Genomic DNA, 22,640 nt, shown 5'->3' with positions numbered 1-22,640 from the left:
CCAACACCTGAAACAGCAATCAGGGGGTGGGATACAAGTCCCAATAGTTGAAATCAGAAGTTCAACCCCCACCTAATCAACCAAGAGGAGTCCTTCCACTGAAGCCACACAAAGGTTTATACATTCTCCTAGAGATGTGCCCAAATAAGAAAGCTGTGATGTTCAGGGACAGAAGGAAGCATATTTTTCATTAGTTGGGTGAGAAGCTACTGTATTAGATTTTCCCTAAGATCTCCATCCACCCCTTAAATAGATAAATAGTTTGTGGCCCAGCAGATATCTACCCAGAAAATATTTACATTAGATGACATTATAAACTATTTTCATCATCACTGAGTTGAATAACTAAACAGTAAAAAGTGCACAATAGCTGGGCAAACAGTTTGAAGGTCACATTGCATACCGAAGGAACTGATTTCTCTTTGAGAAGTCACAAGCCTCTTTGTATGGACAGGATGTGTATAAGTTCACCAAACCATCTGCCTTCCATTTGAGCAGCCTTAGTCTGTCTGTTATTAATCTTACTCAGTATAGTAATTCAAAAATAGTGGTTAACAAAAAATTTTACTCACAAATCAGATTTTTTTGCTTACCTCAATCACATGGGGGCGGACAGGTTTTCTCTCTTTTTTGCTTCTAGCGATGCCCTTTAAAAAGTTTTCTACTTCTTTAGATGCTTGTGACATCTGTTGAGGTGTAGCATTCACTGAACATCTGTTTAAAAAAAAAAAAAAAAACACCTCACACATAGTAGCATGTTTCTTGCAGTTTTACAACCTTTTAGGTTTCAACTATTTCCCATCCTTGTACACTTTTTTTTTTTTAAAGCATCATCCAAATCTCTCAAAATCTCTGTGCCAGTGACCCTGGTGATAAACACAAATTACAGCTGTAAATAAGGAAAGCATTGACAATTATGACTGCAATATACCACCAGCGCTCTGTCATGAGAAAATCCCACTGGATTCTCATTGCTTTCCCCAAGACAATGAATCAACACTTGTCCAACAGCATCAGACTTAGCACTCTGCAGTAGTTGACAACCTGGCATTCCTGCCCTGAAGAGACAGATAAACTATGTTTAAGCTTTAAAAGGCAATCTCTCCACACCACTATTACCAATTCTTTCTTTATAACTATTTCTCACCACAGATTCTTGCATTTAATAAAAAAAACTGTACATAGGTTATTTCCCTGCCCCCAAATCAAGGTACAATATCCTGCAAACTAAAAAAATTCAGAATAAGTTTAGTACTTCAGTAGCAACTTGTGAAATTACAGTGCCTGAGTGCAAACATTTTGACTTTAGCATTTCACTTATCTTTCTTAATATTGCAAAAAATGCAAAGTGGATTCCAAGACCTCACTATTTCCCCTTGGAAGTAGACATGCCAAACTGCTAAACCCCCCACCCCACATACAAAAACAGAAATTGGGCCTGTTTTGGTCTTAATTGGCTTGTGAGTTGCTTGCTGGGCTTGTAGCTTGTTGCTTCTTTTTTTTTTTGATCGGCTTCCAGCAAGCAAGAGCAAGGGGGGAGAGAGAGAGTCAGAGGTGCACAGTGGGCCCACCAGTCTCAAAACGCACGCCAGGCACAGGAAGGGGAGGGATCTAGTCACAGAGATTTGGGGTTCCTAGGGATTGTCTTACTTTAGTCTTGTTTTGAAATGGGTTTAGTTTGATTTTTGGCTTATTGTGAAAGTCAGGGTGCTTATTTACCGCATGAAAGTTGGCAACTGTGCTTAGAAGCAGGAACTTCTCCAACCTGCATTGCATGAGTTTAAGGATAACAGTCAATGAAAAATCTTAACAACAGTAAATGAACATTAACAGGTTCTCACCTCATGTTATCACTGTTTAATAAATATTTCTTAATGCGTGGTAGTTTGCGTAGTACTGGTTTAATATCAGACATTTCTGCAATTCGCTTAATCAGTTTCACCTGAAAAGGCGGAAAGAAATAATCAGCAAATGTGACGTATACATTAGCATAAATAAGCACAGCATTATAAGAGAGTTTGACATCAGTTAAATGAACCACCTCCCCTTTACCTGATCCATGCCATTAAACATTTCTTGTAACTCTCCAGCAGGCGTAAGGGTTTTGCTAGCTCGAACAGATGCATATAAATGCCCAGAATCAGGAATGCCATTTGACAGCTCTTGTGCAGTCATCTTAACCAGTACTCTAAAATGCTCCTCTTCTTCAAAGTGTGGGCTATATCGGAAAGGGAGAAAACAACAGTCACTTGCTACAATAGTACAAATTCATTAAACAAAACAAAAAAGACAAAGGAACAATGGAGAAAAATGCAAGAGTTCTCCAGATCTCATGCAGAAATGTTCTAGTCTACTTTAAAGTATTAAATGGTTGTGACAAATTCTAAAAATAGCCTTTACCCATTCAGCTGATTAATGCATTATATGGTTTGTATAGAGAGCAGAATATTTTGATTTAGAGCATACTGAAATTAAGTTATGCAAAACCAGAATTGCTCCAGAAAAACAAAGTAGGAACTTTTTTCTTTTTCTTTTTTTTTTTTTGGGGGGGGGGTAGGGGGGTGGGGGAAGGGAGGGAGGGAGAGCAGAAGGTAGAAAAGGGACCAAAAACACATTAAAAAAGCCAATACACTACTTGTTAAAGATTTCACTCCATAAGTGCATCATGTCTGGCAGATTTCTATCCAGGCACAGAGAAGAAAAGAGCACACCCTAAAGGAAAAATGAAGATACTTCACTCACAGGATAAACCAACAGAAGACAACTGAAATAAAGGCTGCAGAAACACGTGGTAGCATTTTATGAAAGTGATTATCCAATGTCAGCGTAATGGCCTACATCACAGAACTACAACCAGATTGACACTTTATTCAAGAGAGACCCACTGCTAAAACTGCAGGGCAGACAAGAGGCATAGTTACATAGCTCTACATGAATGGTACCTTCCCTACAATGGGGTAAACCCTATCCCATGTGCCAGTAAGAGCCAGCTTCTGTGCCTCTATGTCAGCCCATCACATCCAGATGGTAGTTAAATGTGGTGTAGAAGGAAGGCAGTGGGACTCTAGATCAAAAAAAGCTGTTCAGGGGATGGAGAGCTCCTGCAAATGAGTCTCTAATCTAATCCCCTAAAGAACCCTTCAGATATACTGGTTCCCCTGTCTCCACACACTGTGGGCAGTAACTACTGCACAGCAGTTACAATAGGAGAAGAGGACCACAACAGGTCAACATTAAGAAAAATTAAGAGTCTTAATTGGGTTGAGTGGGGAAGTCCTAACAAGTCTGACCCCCTAATGAGCTTGAATATGTTGAATATTTGTTAACTATAAATTTTATAATTTCAACTATCAATATCAATGTCTATCTTTAAAGATTTTCAAAATTTTTATCCATTTCAATTGTCACAATGGGAGATATCATGGGGGAGATCAGACAATTTTTTAATGACAGTAAATGCTGAGAATCAAATTGTTAAAACTTTAACCATTGTAACACAAATTGTGAACATTACACATCAAAATATAAAGTCAATAACCTTATATCAAAACACTAATAAATTCTCAATCAACATTTTTCTTACTTCACCTATTTGTAAATTTCTATTATCATCGATGAAAATATATTTTGGTCTGTGTGTGTACGGTGAAATCAATGCTTTCTGACAAAAATCTAAGCTTTCATGTTTATACATATATTAAAAAGTCCTACGCTTATTATGCCATGCCCCTTTGTCACGGAAGAATTGAAACAGGAACACATCTTTTGTTCTTTAGGTTTTTTTTTTACACTACTTGGATACTGTGGTGAGAGAGGTTATAAAAAAACAATCTGAAGATAAAGAGTCATGTAAAACGTTACCTTTGGGATAAAGGTAAGTTACGATGATAGTGAAATTTATATGTTACATAAGCCAACAGAAGCCCACTTCTACACCAATTTTCAGCCCACCCTGTTTTGAAATCATTGAAGTGTTCAACATTAAGTGCCTGCTTTATGGAGAAATTTTGCTCCACCCTTAACTACAGTGCTGTCAGTGTAACACAACAGCATATATACTGTTACGATGTACCTGTTCATATGCATCCAGATGTGAATCATCTGGAACGATGTGTGGGCTGACAGACATGCCACCTGTTTTTAGCTCCATTTGCTGGGCTTGCTCTCTGTAACCAAGCGCTCCACAGCCCATTCTGAAGGGGAAAAAAAGTAGCGTTTTATTTCCACATATAGTAAAACCAGAAACAATCCAATTTGTCCAATACAAATACACAAGATACCTTAAAAGGGTAAGGTTACGTAATCTGAGGCTATCATCAAATACATGTTTTTTTAAATTAATAAAGACTAGGTTTTTGGTTTTTTTTTTTTAATGTCAGCAAATACCCAATATATGCTATTAAACAAAGAAAAAAATTAGAATACAAGAAGAGTATTAAAAACGTATTTGATAAATCAAGCGGTTTACAAGCTTACTGGCTAACTGTCTCAGACCCTCTCCCATAATCAAAATTATTTGTACTATTGAAACATCACTGAAATTACACAAAACAGAGGTAAAATAGAAAGTAATTGTTCTAAGAATTGTTCACTATCAATATTTCCATGTATTGTAACACATCATATCATCCTCAACTTCAAATATGCTAATTATCTTACTTAGTAATGACCCTGCAGAAGAGTGGCACGTATGGTTTGAGCTCCTCTGGAAGTGTATTCAAGCTGGAAACAGCTCTGAAATATACCATCCCATTGGTTGGCTGAGAACAGTATTGGACAGGGATTTCATCAGCTATGAACAAGAGAAAAACATTGCAGTCTGCATCTCTCACTTTGAACACATCGTAACTATGACATTTGCCAAAAGTACTTTAGACTAGTTATACACTACAAAGGTAATAGGAAGCCACTTCCTGTTTTAACTGAAGGTATTATGATGAGTCCTGGACTGAATCATGAGTTTTCTAGGCCAGTATATAGTTATACTCAATAGGAATCACCTTCCAAATTACCAGATTGAGAAAGATCATTAAATATTTAAATTTTAGAGTCAGAGAAGGACAAGATAGGTGTGGTAATATCTTTCTATTGGACCAATAAACTACTGTTGGTGAGAGAGAAGAACCTTTTGACTTACAGCGCTCTTCTTCAGGTCTGTGTAACTCAAAAGCTTGTCTCTCCCACCAAACAGAAGTTGGTCCAATAAAAGATATTACCTCACCCACCTTGACTCTCTAATAGCCTGGGACTGACACGACTACAACAACACTGCATAGTAGGATAAGAGAAAGCAGTCAAACAACTGAAACGCAAACTGTTTTTGAAAACTGCACTAAGGAACCCTTTGTCCCTTTTTCCCCTTGACCCCATCATCTCCAAAGAATAGTTGTGATTGTAAACAAAACCAGTGGAAAACCCAAATATATTGTGGTTATTGATGCGTAGACAACAGCCTTGCTGACCTGTGGGAAAGGAAGGAGGGTATTGTTTGGAGGAGTACAGGAGAAAAAGGGGGAAGGAGAAAAAGGAAACAAAGCAATTTTCAGCCCCATTTTCTTTGTTTTATTTTCCTCCCCCGTTTTAAGTAAAATTGGGGGGAGGGGTTGCTTGTGCTGAAATGAGAGAGAAGCAGAGGTGGCTTAGACAATAGAGCGATGTGAACACAAAGAAGTATGCTTACTAAGGAACACTATACAGCACAATTGCATAAGTCAATATCTATCAAAACTCAGGGAACAGCATCACTGAGACAAACCCAAACATTTCTGAACTCTGATGGCCTGAAGTAACTCAATTTTTGCATCAAACTTTCCTACTGCCTTTAATAGTCAGAAGCTCTGACATGCTCCTCTGGGACCAGAATTTGATCCTTCAACATTTTCTTAGAGGCAGAGGTGCTCTATTATGCTGCTCTAGTTATAAAAGTGTTTTCTAATTATTATGTGTTACCACAACAATGTACGTTGACTAAATTATGCATTAGTCTCAATTATGACATTTAAATTTTGAAAGAAATACCTTTCCATTTCTCACCAGAGAAACAGCTGCTTTTTGGAATTCTGCCCAGTGGCGATATTTAGTGGATAGCCAATGTAATTTTTACATTCTGTACAGGTTCCTGTAATAACTGGGAGATTATATTCACTTGCTAGCAAGTGGCAACAAAAGAACAGCTGTTCAGTATACACCTATTAGTTTTTCCTCTATTCAAATTTAGTGATTTCAGTCTGATGGATAATGTTTCTTACCACTTTTAGTTGCTAAAGCAGCAGATTCTGTTCTATAGCCTACACTAACAGATGACAAAACCAGGCAATTTGGGAATCTGAGATAAATGTACTTCTAGTCCATTTCGACTGCTGCTGTCAAAGGCTGCTGTTTTGCAGAAAAGCTCCCACTGAAAATTTTGTACAACCCAAATAATACTTTCAGGATTTTGCTAAAATTAATCTTTTTATAATTAATACAAGTAATCTACAATTACTTGTTCTCCCTCGATTTAGGGGTATGGAATAAAAGCTTCAGTTTGACCTAAGTCCCTGACTCCCTCAGGGAACTGATGGGCAAGATCCCCTGGGAGAATAACTTGAGGGGGGAAAGGAGTCCAGGAGAGCTGGCTGTATTTTAAAGAATCCTTATTGAGGTTACAGGGACAAACCATCCCAATGTGTAGAAAGAATAGTAAATATGGCAGGCGACCAGCTTAGCTTAACAGTGAAATCCTTGCTGATCTTAAACCACAAAAAAGAGGCTTACAAGAAGTGGAAGATTGGACAAATGACCAGGGATGAGTACATAAATATTGCTCGGGCATGTAGGAATGGAATCAGGAAGGCTAAATCACACCTGGAGTTGCAGCTAGTGAGGGATGTTAAGAGTAACAAGAAGGGTTTCTTCAGGTATGTTGGCAATAAGAAAAAAGCCAAGGAAAGTGTGGGCCCCTTACTAAATGAGGGAGGCAACCTAGTGACAGAGGATGTGGAAAAAGCTAATGTACTCAATGCTTTTTTTGCCTCTGTCTTCACGAACAAGGTCAGCTCCCATGGGCAGCACAGCATGGGGAGGAAGTGGCCAGCTCTCTGTGAAGGAAGAAGTGGTTCAGGACTATTTAGAAAAACTGGACGTGCACAAGTCCATGGGGCCGGATGCGTTGCATGCGAGAGTGCTAAAGGAGTTGGCGGATGTGATTGCAGAGCCATTGGCCATTATCTTTGAAAATTCATGGCGATCGGGGGAAGTCCTGGAAGATAATGTAGTGCTCATCTTTAAAAAAGGGAAGGAGGAGGATCCTGGGAACTACAGGCCGGTCAGCCTCACCTCAATCCCCAGAAAAATCATGGAGCATGTCCTCAAGGAATCAATTCTGAAGCACTTAGACAAGAGGAAAGTGATCAGGAACAGTCAGCATGGATTCACCAAGGGAAACTCATGCCTGACTAATCTAATTGCCTTCTATGAGGAGATAACTGACTCTGTGGATGAAGGGAAAGCAGTGGACATGTTATTCCTCGACTTTAGCAAAGCTTTCGACACGGTCTCCCACAGTATTCTTGTCAGCAAGTTAAAGAAGTATGGGCTGGATGGATGCACTACAAGGTGGGTAAAAAGTTGGCTAGATTGTTGGGCTCAACGGGTAGTGATCAATGGCTCCATGTCTAGTTGGCAGCCGGTATCTAGCGGAGTGCCCCAAGGGTTGGTCCTGGGGCCGGTTTTGTTCAATATCTTCATTAATGATCTGGAGGATGGTGTGGATTGCACCCTCAGTAAGTTTGCGGATGACACTAAACTGGGAGGAGTGGTAGATATGCTGGAGGGTAGGAATAGGATACAGAGGGCCCTAGACAAATTGGAGGATTGGGCCAAAAGAAATCTGATGAGGTTCAACAAGGACAAGTGCAGAGTCCTGCACTTAGGACGGAAGAATCCAATGCACAGCTACAGACTACGGACCGAATGGCTAGGCAGCAGTTCTGCAGAGAAGGACCTAGGGGTGACAGTGGATGAGAAGCTGGAGATGAGTCAACAGTGTGACCTTGTTGCCAAGAAGGCCAATGGCATTTTGGGGTATATAAGTAGGGGCACTGCCAGCAGATCATTCCCCTCTACTCAACACTGGTGAGGCCTCATCTGGAGTACTGTGTCCAGTTTTGGGCCCCACACCACAAGAAGGATGTGGAGAAACTGGAAAACATCCAGAGGAGGGCAACAAAAATGATTAGGAGACTGGAACACATGAGTTATGAGGAGAGGCTGAGGGAACTGGGATTGTTTAGTCTGCGGAAGAGAAGAATGAGGGGGGATTTGATAGCTGCTTTTAACTACCTGAAAGGTGGATCCAAAGAGGATGGATCTAGACTATTTTCAGTGATAGCAGATGACAGGACAAGGAGTAATGGTCTCAAGTTGCAGTGGGGGAGGTTTAGGTTGGATATTAGGAAAAACTTTTTCACTAGGAGGGTGGTGAAACACTGGAATGCGTTACCTAGGGAGGTGGTGGAATCCCCTTCCTTAGGAGTTTTTAAGGTCAGGCTTGACAAAACCCTGGCTAGGATGATTTAATTGGGATTGGTCCTGCTCTGGGCAGGGGGTTGGACTAAATGGCCTCCAGAGGTCCCTTCCAACTCTGTTATTCTATGATTCTATGATTCAATATATTGCCAAATATATGAAGCCTTTTGATTTCCCATTCATTCTACTTCTCAAAGTAAAATGTCAGCAAATTAAACTTTCTTCATTTTATAAAAGATTTAAGTTCACTAACCTGCAAATGCCATCTCCAGCTCAGTGAATGGGATTGTGGGCTCAATATCAGATACTTTTAGAGCTGGGAGACAGGAGGTATCCTGAGGTTTGCTTTGAAGAGCAATTAATTCCAAACCTAATAAAAGCAGAATATTAAGATTAATGCTTAAAGGTTTCCAATAAAAACTATCAAAACCCAGTGAAATTATGTTGCTAAGGGGAAAAAAAAAAAACACACATTTCTGTGACAGATAAGAGTGATACTTCCCATTCCCAACAGCTCCTGCAAACGATTATAATCACTGTATTTTATTGAAATGCACATCAGAGGGCATCATAGAAAATCCATCAACATCCTAACAGAATAAAGTATTTCTATCTCCACCCTTTATGATAGCTCATGATCCAGAGATTAAAATATTTATCAGACACCTACAAGCCAGATGTCAAAGACCTCCCCCTAACAGCAAACTCCAGGGACAACAACACAGCTTTCAGGTGAAAAAGCTCAGTATCCACCTGGAATTCTTACCAGAGTGCTCTCTCTGGACCTTGCTACATGTTGGTTGGCTAAACCTGTTAATCTGTTTGAAAAACCTCAACCTCTATCTTTTATATCCGCCTCTGGCTAGTGGTTGCTTTAAAAAAACCTCAAGTTCACCTTATAATGTAGGCGATCTCACCTAGCTGCTAGAAAGCTGCTCTCCCTTTCCCAAGCCCAGAACCTCCAGGCTACTCTGATGTAGTATCTCAACTTCTCTACTCCTCTAGATTTTGTTTCTTTTTTCCTCAGTGAATACTTTATAGTCTGCCCTACTGCTGATGTTTATAGCTTTCCCAAGCACCAAGGCGTGTAACTGACATGTTGTTTGTATGTTTCACAATTGCACACAGATTCCAAGTCCTGTTAATTTCATTTAGGAGCTGCTTGAGTAAGCTACAATGTTAGAGAGACCACAATCTGCAGCCTGAAAAAGACGACATTGTATCAGTTTACATTCAGCCTAGAACAATAAAGAAAGCTCAAACTTTTCGGAAGTGTTATATAGGTCTTCTCAGTTGGTCATACAAATTTCCCTCACAACAGTGATGGAACTGATTATACACGTCTGCTGTCCTGAGAGCAAATTCACTATATGTTTATAGTATTAGCAGGTTAATGTTAAAAAGAACATTGCCTTCCCCCTCTCCTCCAAGGCTCTGATCAATTTCTTCATTTTTTTAAGTGAAGAGTACTCTAGATAGTTTTCAGAGTAACAGCTGTGTGAGTCTGTATTCGCAAAAAGAAAAGGAGTACTTGTGGCACCTTAGAGACTAACCAATTTATTTGAGCATAAGCTTTCGTGAGCTACAGCTCACTTCATCGGATGCATACCTCTAGATAGTGGAATCTATTGGTGATGTCTTTAACCATAAGTTGTCTTTTACATGCACATTTGAGCACACACAGATTATTTAAAAAAAACAAAACCCACACACACACCAGTAAAATCTTCCACTTTCAAAACAAATGCTGATGGACTTTTGGTATATATATAAAAGAACTATAAATATTCTGTAAGTGACAAATAAAATAGCTGATTGTCATTTTTTTAAACCGTTATCAGAACTAAAAAAGCATTACAAGATGCTAACCTTTTTCATACGTTTGTTTCTTCTCTTCTTCAGAAAGAGCATTAACTTTTTGTTTCAGTTTTTCGGCTTCCAATTTTGCTTGTTTTTCATAGTAGCTTTCATCTGGACTCATCGACAGAGTCAATCTATGTGGATTATCCTGTATAAATACATTCCCATAACAAAATATTAGGTTTAAGGACTGTTTCTTCCCCCCTTTCATCTTTAGATCCCTAGATTATTGCCATCACCAAGCAGATATATGCCGCATGCATATTATTTTGCTTGCATATCATTTGAAGCCACTTAAGGTCTCATTATTTCTTTCAGTTAAAATCCTACCCTTTGATACATTAATAAATAAGGGGTAGAAAAGGATGCACATAGCCACAAGCATGAGCACAAGCATCCCTCTGTGACACTTGAGCAGCCAGCATCCTTCAATGACATATTGGTCACTGGTCTAATTAAATCAATATAAAATACACCAGTGTAACTTTCTCACATAGACAAGGCCACAGACACGAATGTCCTAGAAAATAACCTAACTAATGTGCTAGGATAGTTAGAGCAGCCTAATTAGACCCTTTCCCCAGGCACTTCCCACTGTCTACCTAAGAGCAAGAGCTCAGAGACTCCACGTGAAACAGAGCTCCAAGCCACAAAGAGGGTAGACGCATCCTATACAGCCACCTGAAATCCTGCCTCAGAGCTGCAATGAATAACCCCAGTTCTCCAGCCAGGGAGCCCACCTGCAGTGTGCAAATTTCATAATTGCTATTAAATTCTTTGTTTTCCACTCTGAAGCGGGGAGCTGATATATTTACTGTGAATTTTAACCTTACAACTCAAATAGTTTCCATTTTATATAATATTGGGGAGGCTAGTAAAAGGACACAGTGAACATGAAAACCGTCCATTTAAAAACCGTCCATTTAAAATATTAGTTTAAAAAGGTCAAGATACACTTGCTTCTGGGGAAGCAGCCCAAACCATTTCCTCAGAGACAAAAGAAAAACTGATATTTCAGCAGGCGTCAACAAAATTGAATGGACTATCCACCTCTAGGCTCATCTCTACTCATGGCCTCAGCACCGTTTGAAAGACAAAAGACGCATCATTGAACTGGGGGAAATCCAGCCAGACTGCTGTAAGCATATGGTGAGAGTCTGTGTTTTGCCTTTTATTTCTTTGTAACCAATTCTGACTTTTATGCCTTATTAATTGTAACCACTTAAAATCTACCTTTCAGTAGTTATTGTTTTATCTAAATCAGTGTGTGTTTGGATTGAAGTGCTTGGGAAACTTCATTTGGGACAAGATCCGTGCACATCATTTTCTATTAATGAAATGACAGATTTTCTATGAGCTTGCACTACACAGAAGGAAATAGCAGGACAGTACAAGACGCACATTTCTGTGGACAAGTATCGGACTGGGAATTTGCTAGTGTCATTCTGCAATACAATTCAGGAATGGCTGGCTAGGAGCACTCATAACTTAGATGGGAATAATTTACATGCTAGAGGCTGTGTGTGAGCAAGGCCAGGAGTGATTGCTCTCACAGCAAAGCAATGTAAAAGGCACCCCAGGACACAGCTGTTCAGCAGGCCAGACTGTACACTGGGCAATGTCACACTTACATTTTGCCCAGAGTTCATGTACGCACTTTAGTTGGACATTTGGCAAAAATGGGCAGTAGCTTCATTTTTGAAAGGTTTAAAGTGTATATGATGAATGGACTCCACCTGTTAATGCTGACATTTAATCTACCTGCAATACTGGGTTTTACAATTAGGAAAAAAATCAAGAGGCCTAAAGCTAGTACTATTGTCACAGGCTCAAACAGTGTGATATAGAAATTAGTATTAAAAGAGCTTTTTCTTTAGTCTCTTACCTTAAAATACTGTTTAACTTTTTCTTGAAGAAATGTTGGGTTTTCCTTGAGGTGCTGCCTGAACTGAGTCACTTTGTCTGAAATCTTCAAAAGTTCCACAGGGTCTCCTTCATGATTCCAGCAGGAGGCTATGTACTTGAATGACAAGAAATTAGATAAACATGACATTTAACTGAATACACAGGCATTTCATGGATTGGTATGCATATTCCATAACACACACATTACCAGTCTTGTTTATATATGTATAGCAGACAAGCAACATGCAACACTTCAGTAATACCGCCATTTGATATGTACATAAGGTAAAAGTGACAATATTGTTCGTTAAAAGAGACATCAGAGGTTAATTCCCTCCCTCCCCCTCAAAAAAAGTTACCTTGGCAGGCTCCCAATTTTCCAAGTTTTCACCTTAAGGAGTCTTTTCACATTTCTCCCCCTTAGCCCAGATCTCACCCATCCCCTTACTTTTTAGAACACACAAATATTCAGTCCAACTGGGAGGAAGGGCATGAAAAAAGTAAAATTGAACCAGAACTTCCAAGAGAGATCAGATTCTACAGTCAGTTACACATTTGTATGAGTTTTTCAGCCTAAAGAGAAAACTTTTTTTTTTTTTTTTTTTTTTTTTAAATAACTCAGTTATGCGTTTAAATGGGACCACTGTTAACATAGATAAGATTTTATAAGCAGAAGTCTGCTGAGCCTTTTTGTTTTGGAGGTTTTGTTTTCGTTGTTAGGACTTGTGGTATGGGAGAAGTTATTAATTTTAAAATTTGTGAAACTACTATTAAAAGTTGATCAACACACTATACAAGAACCTGAACTGAAGAGATTGATAGTTTCTGTTCAGTAGAAGAAACACACTGGGGATGGGGTGGGGGAGAGAGACTTGAAATAAAGTACACTACAAAGCAAATGTTAAATAAATGAAGAAAAATTGTTCTTGAACTGCATTTATCAAAATTATGTTTTCTACAGTTCTCCATTCTCATTTACTGAATATATATTTATACACACACACACACACACACGTGTTCTAAGCATATAACATCTGTCAAAACTCTAAAAAAATATTTAAGAATTCCGTGGGAACTTTCTCATACATCAATTGAAATATCAATTGAAAAATGGGTAGGTTAGGTCTTGGGCAGAGGTAAATTTTTCTACAAACCTTAGGACAATAACAGTCTGTATTAAAAGAATGCTTCAAGATTTGGAAGAATTTAACATTACTCACTCATTAACTTTGATCATTCTAGCAACAATTTGACAGGTTCAATGTGGCTCTACAAATGTCAAAAAAAAATAATCAGACAAATTCCTGTCTGACTGCACTCTAAAACTAAAGTGTTCCAAGTTCAATAAATCTAACTTTTGCTTTTCTGTCACTGTTGTAACAAGAAATTAACAAAAGAAAAGTGAGAACTCAGTTACTGTACTGAACTTCCGGAGTTAAGTTCTAGTGTTTTTAAACTACCATCCCTAGAAAATGAAGTTATTTCCATTTTTATTATTAATAGAAATATGGAGAGATTAATATGGGATATCACTGCTGGAGACTTAAGCAGTTTCTTTTAATAAAGTACGTTTCTAGAATATTTTCTTGAAGAGATAATCCTCAAACTTTGAATTAATTGCTTGCAAGTCTTATCAATTAAAAAGAGGGTTTTTTGCAGCAGAATTTAATCAGACAAGCTGAAGACATTTTTGAAAAATGGTGATCACCTTAGTGAGAAACTTATAAAGCTCTTTTTGCCAGATGCTAACTTGAAAAGAACAATGAGACATTTTAAATTGAGTTTGATTTGATTATTCTATTACATGCATTTCTCTTGCTGCTGTCCTCTCCCCAACTCTCCTGGTAATCCCACTATCCCACTCTAGAAGACCTCCTAAAATGCTCACTTCCTTTAGATCTTAGGGAGGTCCAGTGGTGGGATTTGCAGGCTGGAGAAAGCATGGAACTTGGATTACATAGTGGAGAACGGGATATAGAGAGTCCCAGCAAAGTGTGGGAGGGTACAGTGGTGAAGACAAGAAGGGTGACAGCAGAGTGAGGGATAGTGGACACGTGGAACACAGTGTGTAGCAAAATGGGGGAGAGCAGAGGAGTTGATCATTGGGAAAAGCAGAATGTGAAATATTCCACCCCACCTGCAGATCCTATAACTCAAAGAGCCCCCACACTTGACAAAGCTTAGAAGGCTTCTCAGGGTTCCTAAGAGCCACCCACATTTTCTAGGGGGCTCATCTCTACAATTGCTTCTATGTGGAAATTTTAGGTAAATATTCAAGCCAGTGCATATTTTCATGTTTAAACTATGAACTTTAATTACAGCAGCAAAACTAAGTACAGGGGACCAAGTATTCAGTCATTATTTATATAGCGCTATGGGGTGCAAGAGGCCTTACAAATGTGTAAGTCCATGCCCTGAGTTTACAAGCCCAGGAGAAATCGTTACCCAAGCAAGCAATCCCAGGGGACCTAATCATGTAAAGATTACAGGATTGAGCCCTAAATTAGACAACTAATACAAAGTCTAATGACAACAGACCTTTGTTGATATTGAGGGGAACAAAGGAAGGAAGACAAAAAAAAAAAAAAAGATATTTCAGGAGAACATCTGCATGAGAATGGCCTTGCAAAGTCTGACCCAGAATTCTAAGACACTGCTGAAAACTGACATTTTACCTATACAGAAAAAAAGGAGCACTTACTGATGTCAGGGCAAGTCCAAAACTTGTAGATTGATGCTTCATCTGGATTTCAATTTTGTGAAGTAGGGCTTCAATCCTCTCTTCCTCAAATCCTTTCCTTTGGGGAAAGTTTTTGTTTTTGTTTTGTTTTTTTAATATAGATATAGTGTGTGTATATATATACACATACCCCCACATCCCCGAGAGAAGAACGCATGCACCCATTAACACATGAAAATGAATGATAGTATTGATGAAGACATGAAAATGATTGGTACTTAGTATGTACCATATAGAATAAAACCAACATGAAGTATGATCATATTGTGTCATTTAATGAAATAGCACTATTAACTCCTAAATATTATGGTGAGGGGCACACTATAGGACAAGTATTTAAGGAAGCAGGGAGGAGAGGGGCAATAAATAAGATTAGTTCTTAGAAGTATTGAACCATTGGAAATTGCTACTTTAGTGTAGTTTTCATACATTTAAAAATACATATTTTAAAAATACACTTCTAGTAATAGTTTTTGGTAAAAGAATACTTCGAGAATTTAACATTACTCACTCAATAACTTCATCTATTGTTCTAGCAGTAATTTGTTTGATGGTTTCTATGTCTTTCTCAGCAATTCCCTGCAGGCCTACACTGAAGTAAGCCTCTTTTGTGCAGCCATTAAACCTAGAATTAAAAAACATTTATTCCAGTGGTCGGTACTGAAACTTTGACAAAGAACCACAGAAAGGTAATAACTAGTTAATGAATGTAAAAAAAAAAAAAAAAAGTTAGAATTTACAAGATCTAGACTAAGATGGAAAAGAAAAAACCTAACAAAAAGGCAAGGAGCCAAAATCTTCAGCTATTTATTTTTCAGTCTCAGTAGGAATGGTACACGGTTTAAAAGTTTCAGCCATGGTTCAAACTAAAGAATGAAGAACAGCTACAGAACCAAAATTAAAATAGGAAGGACTGAAAAAAAATCTTGGAATTAATCTGTATCAGCGTTTTCAAATACAGAAGATTTTTCTGTATTTATATTATTTTCTTTTGATGGCAGACACCAAGAGGAAAACTCTTTTTAAACCAACACGTTCATTTTACTTATGACAGTGAGTAGAAGGTGTCTACAATTTAGTCTTCATATAGCAGTCTTTGAAAATTGAGTGCAGAGATGATATTTTGGGGGTTCCATGTTTATGTCTCAGTGACTCAATAGATTTAGGGAAACTGGGATAAAGAAACTGTAGTCAAAGTTTTCACAAGGGACTAACTTTAGGGCTCAACTCTAAAAACCTAAGGTCCCATTTTCAGAAGTCCTGAACATCCTACAATTCCAACAGCAGCCAATGTAATAGGAGCTGTAGGGGTTCAGCACTGGTGAAAATCAAATCCCCTGCACTTAAAATTTAGCACACCAAAACTGAGCCACCCAAATTAGAGGCCATTTACATTTCCCCCACCCCCCTAAATGACTTGTCAAAGACCACAAAGTGATCCAGAATTCAGAAGTGTCTAATTCTCCGACTTATGCTCATTTCTCTAGACTATTACTCCAGGGGGAATTGTGCACCACTGTGCATGTGCAGAATTTATGTCCTCCGCAGACTTCTTTGAAACACAAACACTGAAACCGCTCCCCCCCCCCCCCCCGCAGATCCCCACTCCCCCTGCACCTGGACCAAGCCGAAGAGCCATCCGCACCTGGATCCCCACCCCACAGAGCCCCAACCAGCTGCATCTGGATCCCAACCCCACTGAGCCCCACTCCCCCAGCATCTGGAGCCCCCACTGAGCGCCCCCACAGCCAGATACCCCACTGAGCCACCTTTATCCAGACTGGCCCACACAGAACCCTCTCATCTCACACCTGGATCCCCAACACTAAGCCCCCTCCATATTTGGATCCTGCCTTGCTGAACCTGCCTGCTCATATCTGGTGCACCTGGCACAGCTGGGCAAGGCTCTGGGGTGTTTCTGGGGCAGGCCCAGTCCTTGCGCTGTGTCAGGGTCGGGTGCAACCTCGCGACTGAGTCCGTGTCCCAGGGGGAGCTGCACAGTGGCCTGCCGTCTCCAAACAGCCAGGGGCCTCTCCCCCCAGAGCCATGCTGGAGCCTCCTCTTTTATTTGAGAAATAAAATTTGCAGAATTTTAAAATATTGTGCACAGAATTTTTATTTTTTTTGGCACAGAATGCTCTGGGGAGTAGACTATGCTGCTTCTTAACATTGCACTGATAGATACATATAAGCTAAATTGGAAGTTACCAATAAGTTTCTTGACAAGAGGTTGCACATTAACCTAGTAGGTACTAAATACTATCATTTTAATTGGAATGAAGTGTAATTATTTAAAACATTAAGTACTCAGAAATGATTCTACTAGCAGTTATACACATGGGTATCTTTACTCATATAGAGTCCCATTTCTCTGTTCAATATATTACAAAACAATATCTGTACAATGCTCTAGGTCTACAAGAGACTTTTGGAAATGCAAGGTAACTTAGATATTGTACTATGAAAATCTGATGGTATTTCATTACACCAATAAAGATGTGTTTGTGACAGTCTTCATAGTACACTAAATCAATCAGAAAAAAAAAAGCACCATAAGTAAATAAAAGCCTACCAAAGATTAATTTACTGACTTTTCCGAAGTAATCCTAAAGCACTTAAGATGTCAAGATAAAATAGTTTTGGATATTGAAAAAAAATACTTTGACATGTGAGAGACTGCCACAGGGTTTCAATCCACTTGCTCCAGTGTATAGAAACAAACATACATCTGAAAACAACTGTTTAAACATTGTATGCAAGTAATTGGTAACAGCAAAATAGCAACATGGATTGTGAATTATGGGCCTTATTCTCAACTCCATTAAATCAATGTAAGTCAGGAATAAAACTATTTGTGTATCTTGCAAGGTCATAATTTACACTTGAAGATACTTCACTGTTCCACTATGGAAAAGAGTAAAATACACCAGAAGATTCTTGTATAAAAATAGCATGAAAATAATAAGAGTTAGCTTTCTCCCCACCTATCCTTCAATTTATTTTTTAAAAAAGGAAGTAATTTTATAACAAGAGCAGTATTAATGTTACAGGAGTTATAGTCATTAAAAGGTGACGCAAAGTGAACTGCGACACTTACCCAACATCAGGAGAAAAGTCTGTACCAAGACTGGCCTCAAGTAAGGCTTTGTAGAAGGGAGAATTAGGTCCACCAACCAACAGGGAAGACAACAGGTTAAGCGTGAAAGTTTCATAAGTATCTGTAATGCTAAGTAAAAAAATAAGTTTCAAAAAAACAGTGTTACAGCATGGTTTTCTTTAAAATGGGATTGTGGGTATTATGTATTATATTTAAGTTATTGTTGGTATCAAACTACAGGGTGTGGGCTGGGAAGTGTGTGTGTGAGGGGAAGAGCAGAGGTTTTTGTTTTGTTTTTTAAAGTCACTGACAGTTGTGCACGCGCAGCTTGGGCTCCTAGAGTCAAACTGGGTTCTTTCCACCTGCTACATCATTGCCAGTCATAAAGGTTTTACTGGTTGAATTAGGCCCTGTGGTACATCTGGGCAACCCCGTTACATTTAATAAATTTGCCTAGATGCAACTCATTAGCATACAGTGAACCAGTGGTCCCTAAACATTGGTCCGCAGAATACATGGTATTGGCTCTATTTCCACCTGCTAAAGTGGAAGACAGTTAAAAATACATTATTGCTTTCTTAACATTAATTGCTCTACATAAGAAATTGATGTAATTGTCACAGGGATGTTAATTTAATTGGAAAAGGGAGAGAAGGGAGGGCCACACAGTCATGATGGGATGTGAGGTGACCCACACTATGAAACAAATTTGAGAATCCTTATAGTAAACAATTCTGATTACGCTCATGGTGAAATAAACTCTTAGTAAGTTCCTGATTTAAAGGAATAAGCATGATTCTTCTGTTGAGATTTTCAATACACTTACTCTGTCAGCAGGAAGCTAACACTGATAGTTGTCTGCTTTGTAGGGTCTGCAGCAAATGAATCTGAGCCACATTTCACATGATGCTCTCTCTGTCAAGTATAATAAATAAGTAACTAGAGGCAGTAACATGATTTAAAACATTAAACTTGAACGGAAGTTAATAATAAAGCATAATTTGTGTTTCTATAGCATCTTCCTTCTGAGGATTTTAATGCACTTTATAAACGTTAATGAGTTAACTTGTAAATTCATGAATACATCATCCTTGCTTGTTATCACCCACGTGAGGTAGGTAGTATCTCCATTACAAGTGGGAAATTGAGAAAGAAAGGGCCAAACAAATCCTGCCCTAACTTCCATCCCATTTGCATCCTGGGTGCAAATTAAAGCAGGAATTGGTCCAGAGAACAGAGCAAGCTTCTGGCAGAGCTAGGAATTAAGCCCACATCTCCTAACTCCCAGAACTCTGTGTCAATTGCTAGATGGATATTCTCTAGTTAGTGAATACAGTGTGGCAGTCTTCAAACACTGAGGGATCACTGAGACCCTAAATATAACAGTATACAGACCCCAGAAGTCAATCATTTAAATGTATCATATGGCCCAAAAACTGTTAACACTTTTACAACCAAACAAAATGTGTGAGTGTTCTATAAAAACAAACAGTAAGTTGAATAGCATTGCAGAGCAGACTCAATATTTAAAGTAGTGTAATACAAAGGCTGGTTACATATTTATCTTTTACTTACAGGCTTATCCCAGAGTTGCTGTACTGGGATGGCAGTATTTGGTTCAATTCTATGAAACTTAGTCAGCGCTTCTTCATGAATTTGTTTTAAATGCTGCTCCAATGGGAAGTTACCATAAGTGAAGAACCTGCATTTTAAATGTAAGATTAGGATTTAATTTTTTAGTCTGCATGCATAATACAGTAGCAATGAAGTCTGAATTTCATGCATCTTTTAGTGAGTTATATGCAGAAATGAATGTGTCTTCATGGCCCACAAACCTGTCAAAAATGTCACCAAAAATTCTGCTGCAGAAATAGAACTAGCACACACTAATCAGAAAGTTATTCAGAGCTGAAGATCCCATGCCATTTTCCATTTTCATGCACTGAAGTCAAGAGCACTAAAAGCCAGCAGCTAGTTTGTAGGACAATCATACAGTACTCTTGGGGGGAAAAAAGCTGTGTGTCCAAACAACCTAATGCCAGCAGGAAAATTCCCAAAACACTATGTTTTTTAGAAGAGAAGCAAGGTTATTTAGCTTCTTGCAATACAGATAAGATCGCACAATCCTTGCCTCAATGAGGTTACAAATTTTGGCCTCATCCTGCAATTGGGTCCACTGAGGCAGACCCTTGCACTTGCAAGGAGCATTATTGATTGACGGTGGCTCTAGGAGCTGCCTATGCTGAGCATATTGGATTATCAAGATCTATATTTAGACATGTTAGAAAAAGCAGGATGAAGAGAGAAACAAAACAGGGGGATGCGGCTGGGAGGTCAGCATTGCAATAGCTTAATCAATTTCTCATCAAAGATGCTGGATTGACAGCCCTCTAAGCTGAATTTCTATTTATCCACATAATTGGTTCAGAAAAGGGAGAAGCAATACAAGTTTCCCCACTAGTACCCCTCAATTCTATCTGAAGGAATCACCTTTCAGTCTCCATGTCAAGTGAATTATTAGCTTCTATGCAGGCCTTGCCAAATATACCAACAGTTAATGGCTGAGCAATGTCAACACCTACCAGTAGGAATCCAATACCATTACCTCATGTCACACAAGCCACTGAAGAGCCATCAGATAATAACATCTTTCTGTGACTTCCAATATGGGCTGGATTTGAATGAGTGACAAAATTAAAAAAAAAAAAAAATCCTATACCCATTTATCCATTCTTGGGGCTATAACATTTTTCCTCACGCCTTACTTAGTAAACACTAATATAAATACCTGCTTTATTGCGAGAGACACAGGTAAACACATACACGGTTAACCCAGTATATCACCTAAGTCGTCAGCAACAACAATTTAAAGTACCTAGCATTGCTTGGATGATAATGAGTGGCATGGAACTGTTTAAGCTGTTCCCATGTAAGGTCAGGAATACTTAATGGGTCTCCACCAGATATTACAGCATAAGTGTGATCAGGAAGGAGTTTATTCTGTAGGTGTTGTGAGAATAACCTCTCATTGTCTGTCTTAAGGGAAAAAAAAGATACATTTTAGCAAGCCATCGGAAGAAACTTTAAGATTAAAAATATTTAACAGTAAGACCTGATCTCATAAAAGTAATTCTTACACAAGCATGTAGTCCACCAGTTTCATTGACTTTAATACAACGATTTTTATTAAAAGTTGTTGCCACTTTAATCAGATCAGTAGTGGCCTATTGCTGCAACATTATAATTCCAACCTTTGCTCAAAAGATAGGACAACAGCAAGATTCACTACTTAAATCCTACATTTATATAAATAATAAGCTTTTCAACAGACTATCCTTCAAAATAAATCTTATTCAATCTATCTTCAGAATTACTATTGAGTATATGAGGTTAATAGTGGGGAGAGTGGAGCTATTCAAACTCAATGAAACTATGAAATTGTTAATCTGCAATCTCAACTATTTTAAATATTCACAATGCACTTTTATAGTGTTGATAATAAAAGCCAGAACTTACAAATGCCCCTTTCATTTCATTAAAAACAATTCCTTTGAAGACTAGAGGTGTCTGAGGATCAGTTGGATTCTCATGCTCTAACCTCCAACCTTCTTGCCTGTAAAAAAGTTTTAAAATTATAAGCAAGTCTTTGATTTTTAATGTTTATACACACAACTGTACAAGTCTTACCAGAAATCTAGTTGTCGCAAACATGGGAAAAAAGCAGCATCCAAATACACGGACAGGAGATTCTGAAAATCCTTTGGATTTTGTGTTGAAAATGGGTAGAGTGTGTAATCACTGGCTGTATACAAACAAAGTCAAATATTACTGACCGAAGTATTTTAGGAAGTTTGCAGTGCATTTCACTTCCTATTTTTATTTTAAGTTCGATTGTCCAAATAATTAACTGGAACAGAGTAGAAGCTCGCTAATTTGCACACCCAATAACTTCTGTAGAATGTGATGGTTTCTCCCCACTCCTCAGCAAAGATCTAATACTACAGTAAGGAATTCATTGCTAAGATGGCTGTTTTGTAAAAGTGATGCTAACAGAACATTTACTTATATACTATGAAATACCAAATAGTACACCTCTACCCAGATATAACGCGGTCCTCGGGAGCCAAAAAAATCTTACTGCGTTATAGATGAAACCGCGTTATATCGAACTTGCTTTGGCCTTGAGCATTTCCATTATTAATAATCACTTCCCGCCCAACTGACCTCTCAGAACCCCCGACCCATCCAACCCCGCCGCTCCTTGTCCCCTGACTACCCCCTCCAGAGACCCCTGCCCCTAACCACCCCCAAGACCCCACCCCCTACCCAACACCCCTGCTCCCTATCCCCCCGACTGCCCCGCCCCCATCCACACCCCTGCCCCCTGACAGGCCCCTCCCGGGACTCCCACGCCCTATCCAACACCCCCGTTCCCTGTCCCCTGACCGCCCCCCAAGACCCTGTGCCCCTTATCCAACCCCTCGGCCCCAGCCCGGCACCCTTAATACGTCACTCAGAGCAGCGTGTTGG

General features: G+C 38.9%; 1 protein-coding gene across 3 annotated transcripts in view; it reads right to left on the bottom strand.

Annotated features, from left to right (window-relative positions):
- The window catches only part of PITRM1 (pitrilysin metallopeptidase 1), a 46,169-nt gene that overhangs the window by 17,485 nt on the left and 6,044 nt on the right, over nt 1-22,640 (bottom strand). For all 3 annotated transcript variants that reach the window (XR_006289113.1, XM_037891002.2, XM_037891001.2), the window contains exons 5-21: nt 21,798-21,912; nt 21,627-21,723; nt 20,986-21,146; nt 19,686-19,812; nt 18,937-19,025; nt 18,111-18,239; nt 15,525-15,638; nt 14,975-15,071; nt 12,254-12,388; nt 10,378-10,516; nt 8,762-8,878; nt 4,660-4,792; nt 4,073-4,193; nt 2,636-2,712; nt 2,053-2,218; nt 1,842-1,942; nt 594-714 (exon numbers count right to left, since the gene is read on the bottom strand). Coding sequence is in view for 2 of the 3 variants with exons in the window: in XM_037891002.2 (XP_037746930.1) it covers nt 594-714; nt 1,842-1,942; nt 2,053-2,218; nt 2,636-2,712; nt 4,073-4,193; nt 4,660-4,792; nt 8,762-8,878; nt 10,378-10,516; nt 12,254-12,388; nt 14,975-15,071; nt 15,525-15,638; nt 18,111-18,239; nt 18,937-19,025; nt 19,686-19,812; nt 20,986-21,146; nt 21,627-21,723; nt 21,798-21,912 (2,039 nt within the window). In the remaining variant the exon portion in view is untranslated. The remainder of the gene's footprint in view (nt 1-593; nt 715-1,841; nt 1,943-2,052; nt 2,219-2,635; nt 2,713-4,072; nt 4,194-4,659; nt 4,793-8,761; nt 8,879-10,377; nt 10,517-12,253; nt 12,389-14,974; nt 15,072-15,524; nt 15,639-18,110; nt 18,240-18,936; nt 19,026-19,685; nt 19,813-20,985; nt 21,147-21,626; nt 21,724-21,797; nt 21,913-22,640) is intronic.

Source organism: Chelonia mydas, chromosome 2 (genome assembly GCF_015237465.2).
Source record: "Chelonia mydas isolate rCheMyd1 chromosome 2, rCheMyd1.pri.v2, whole genome shotgun sequence".
Lineage (NCBI taxonomy): Eukaryota > Metazoa > Chordata > Testudines > Cheloniidae > Chelonia > Chelonia mydas.
This window is presented reverse-complemented; position numbering and strand designations above follow the sequence as displayed.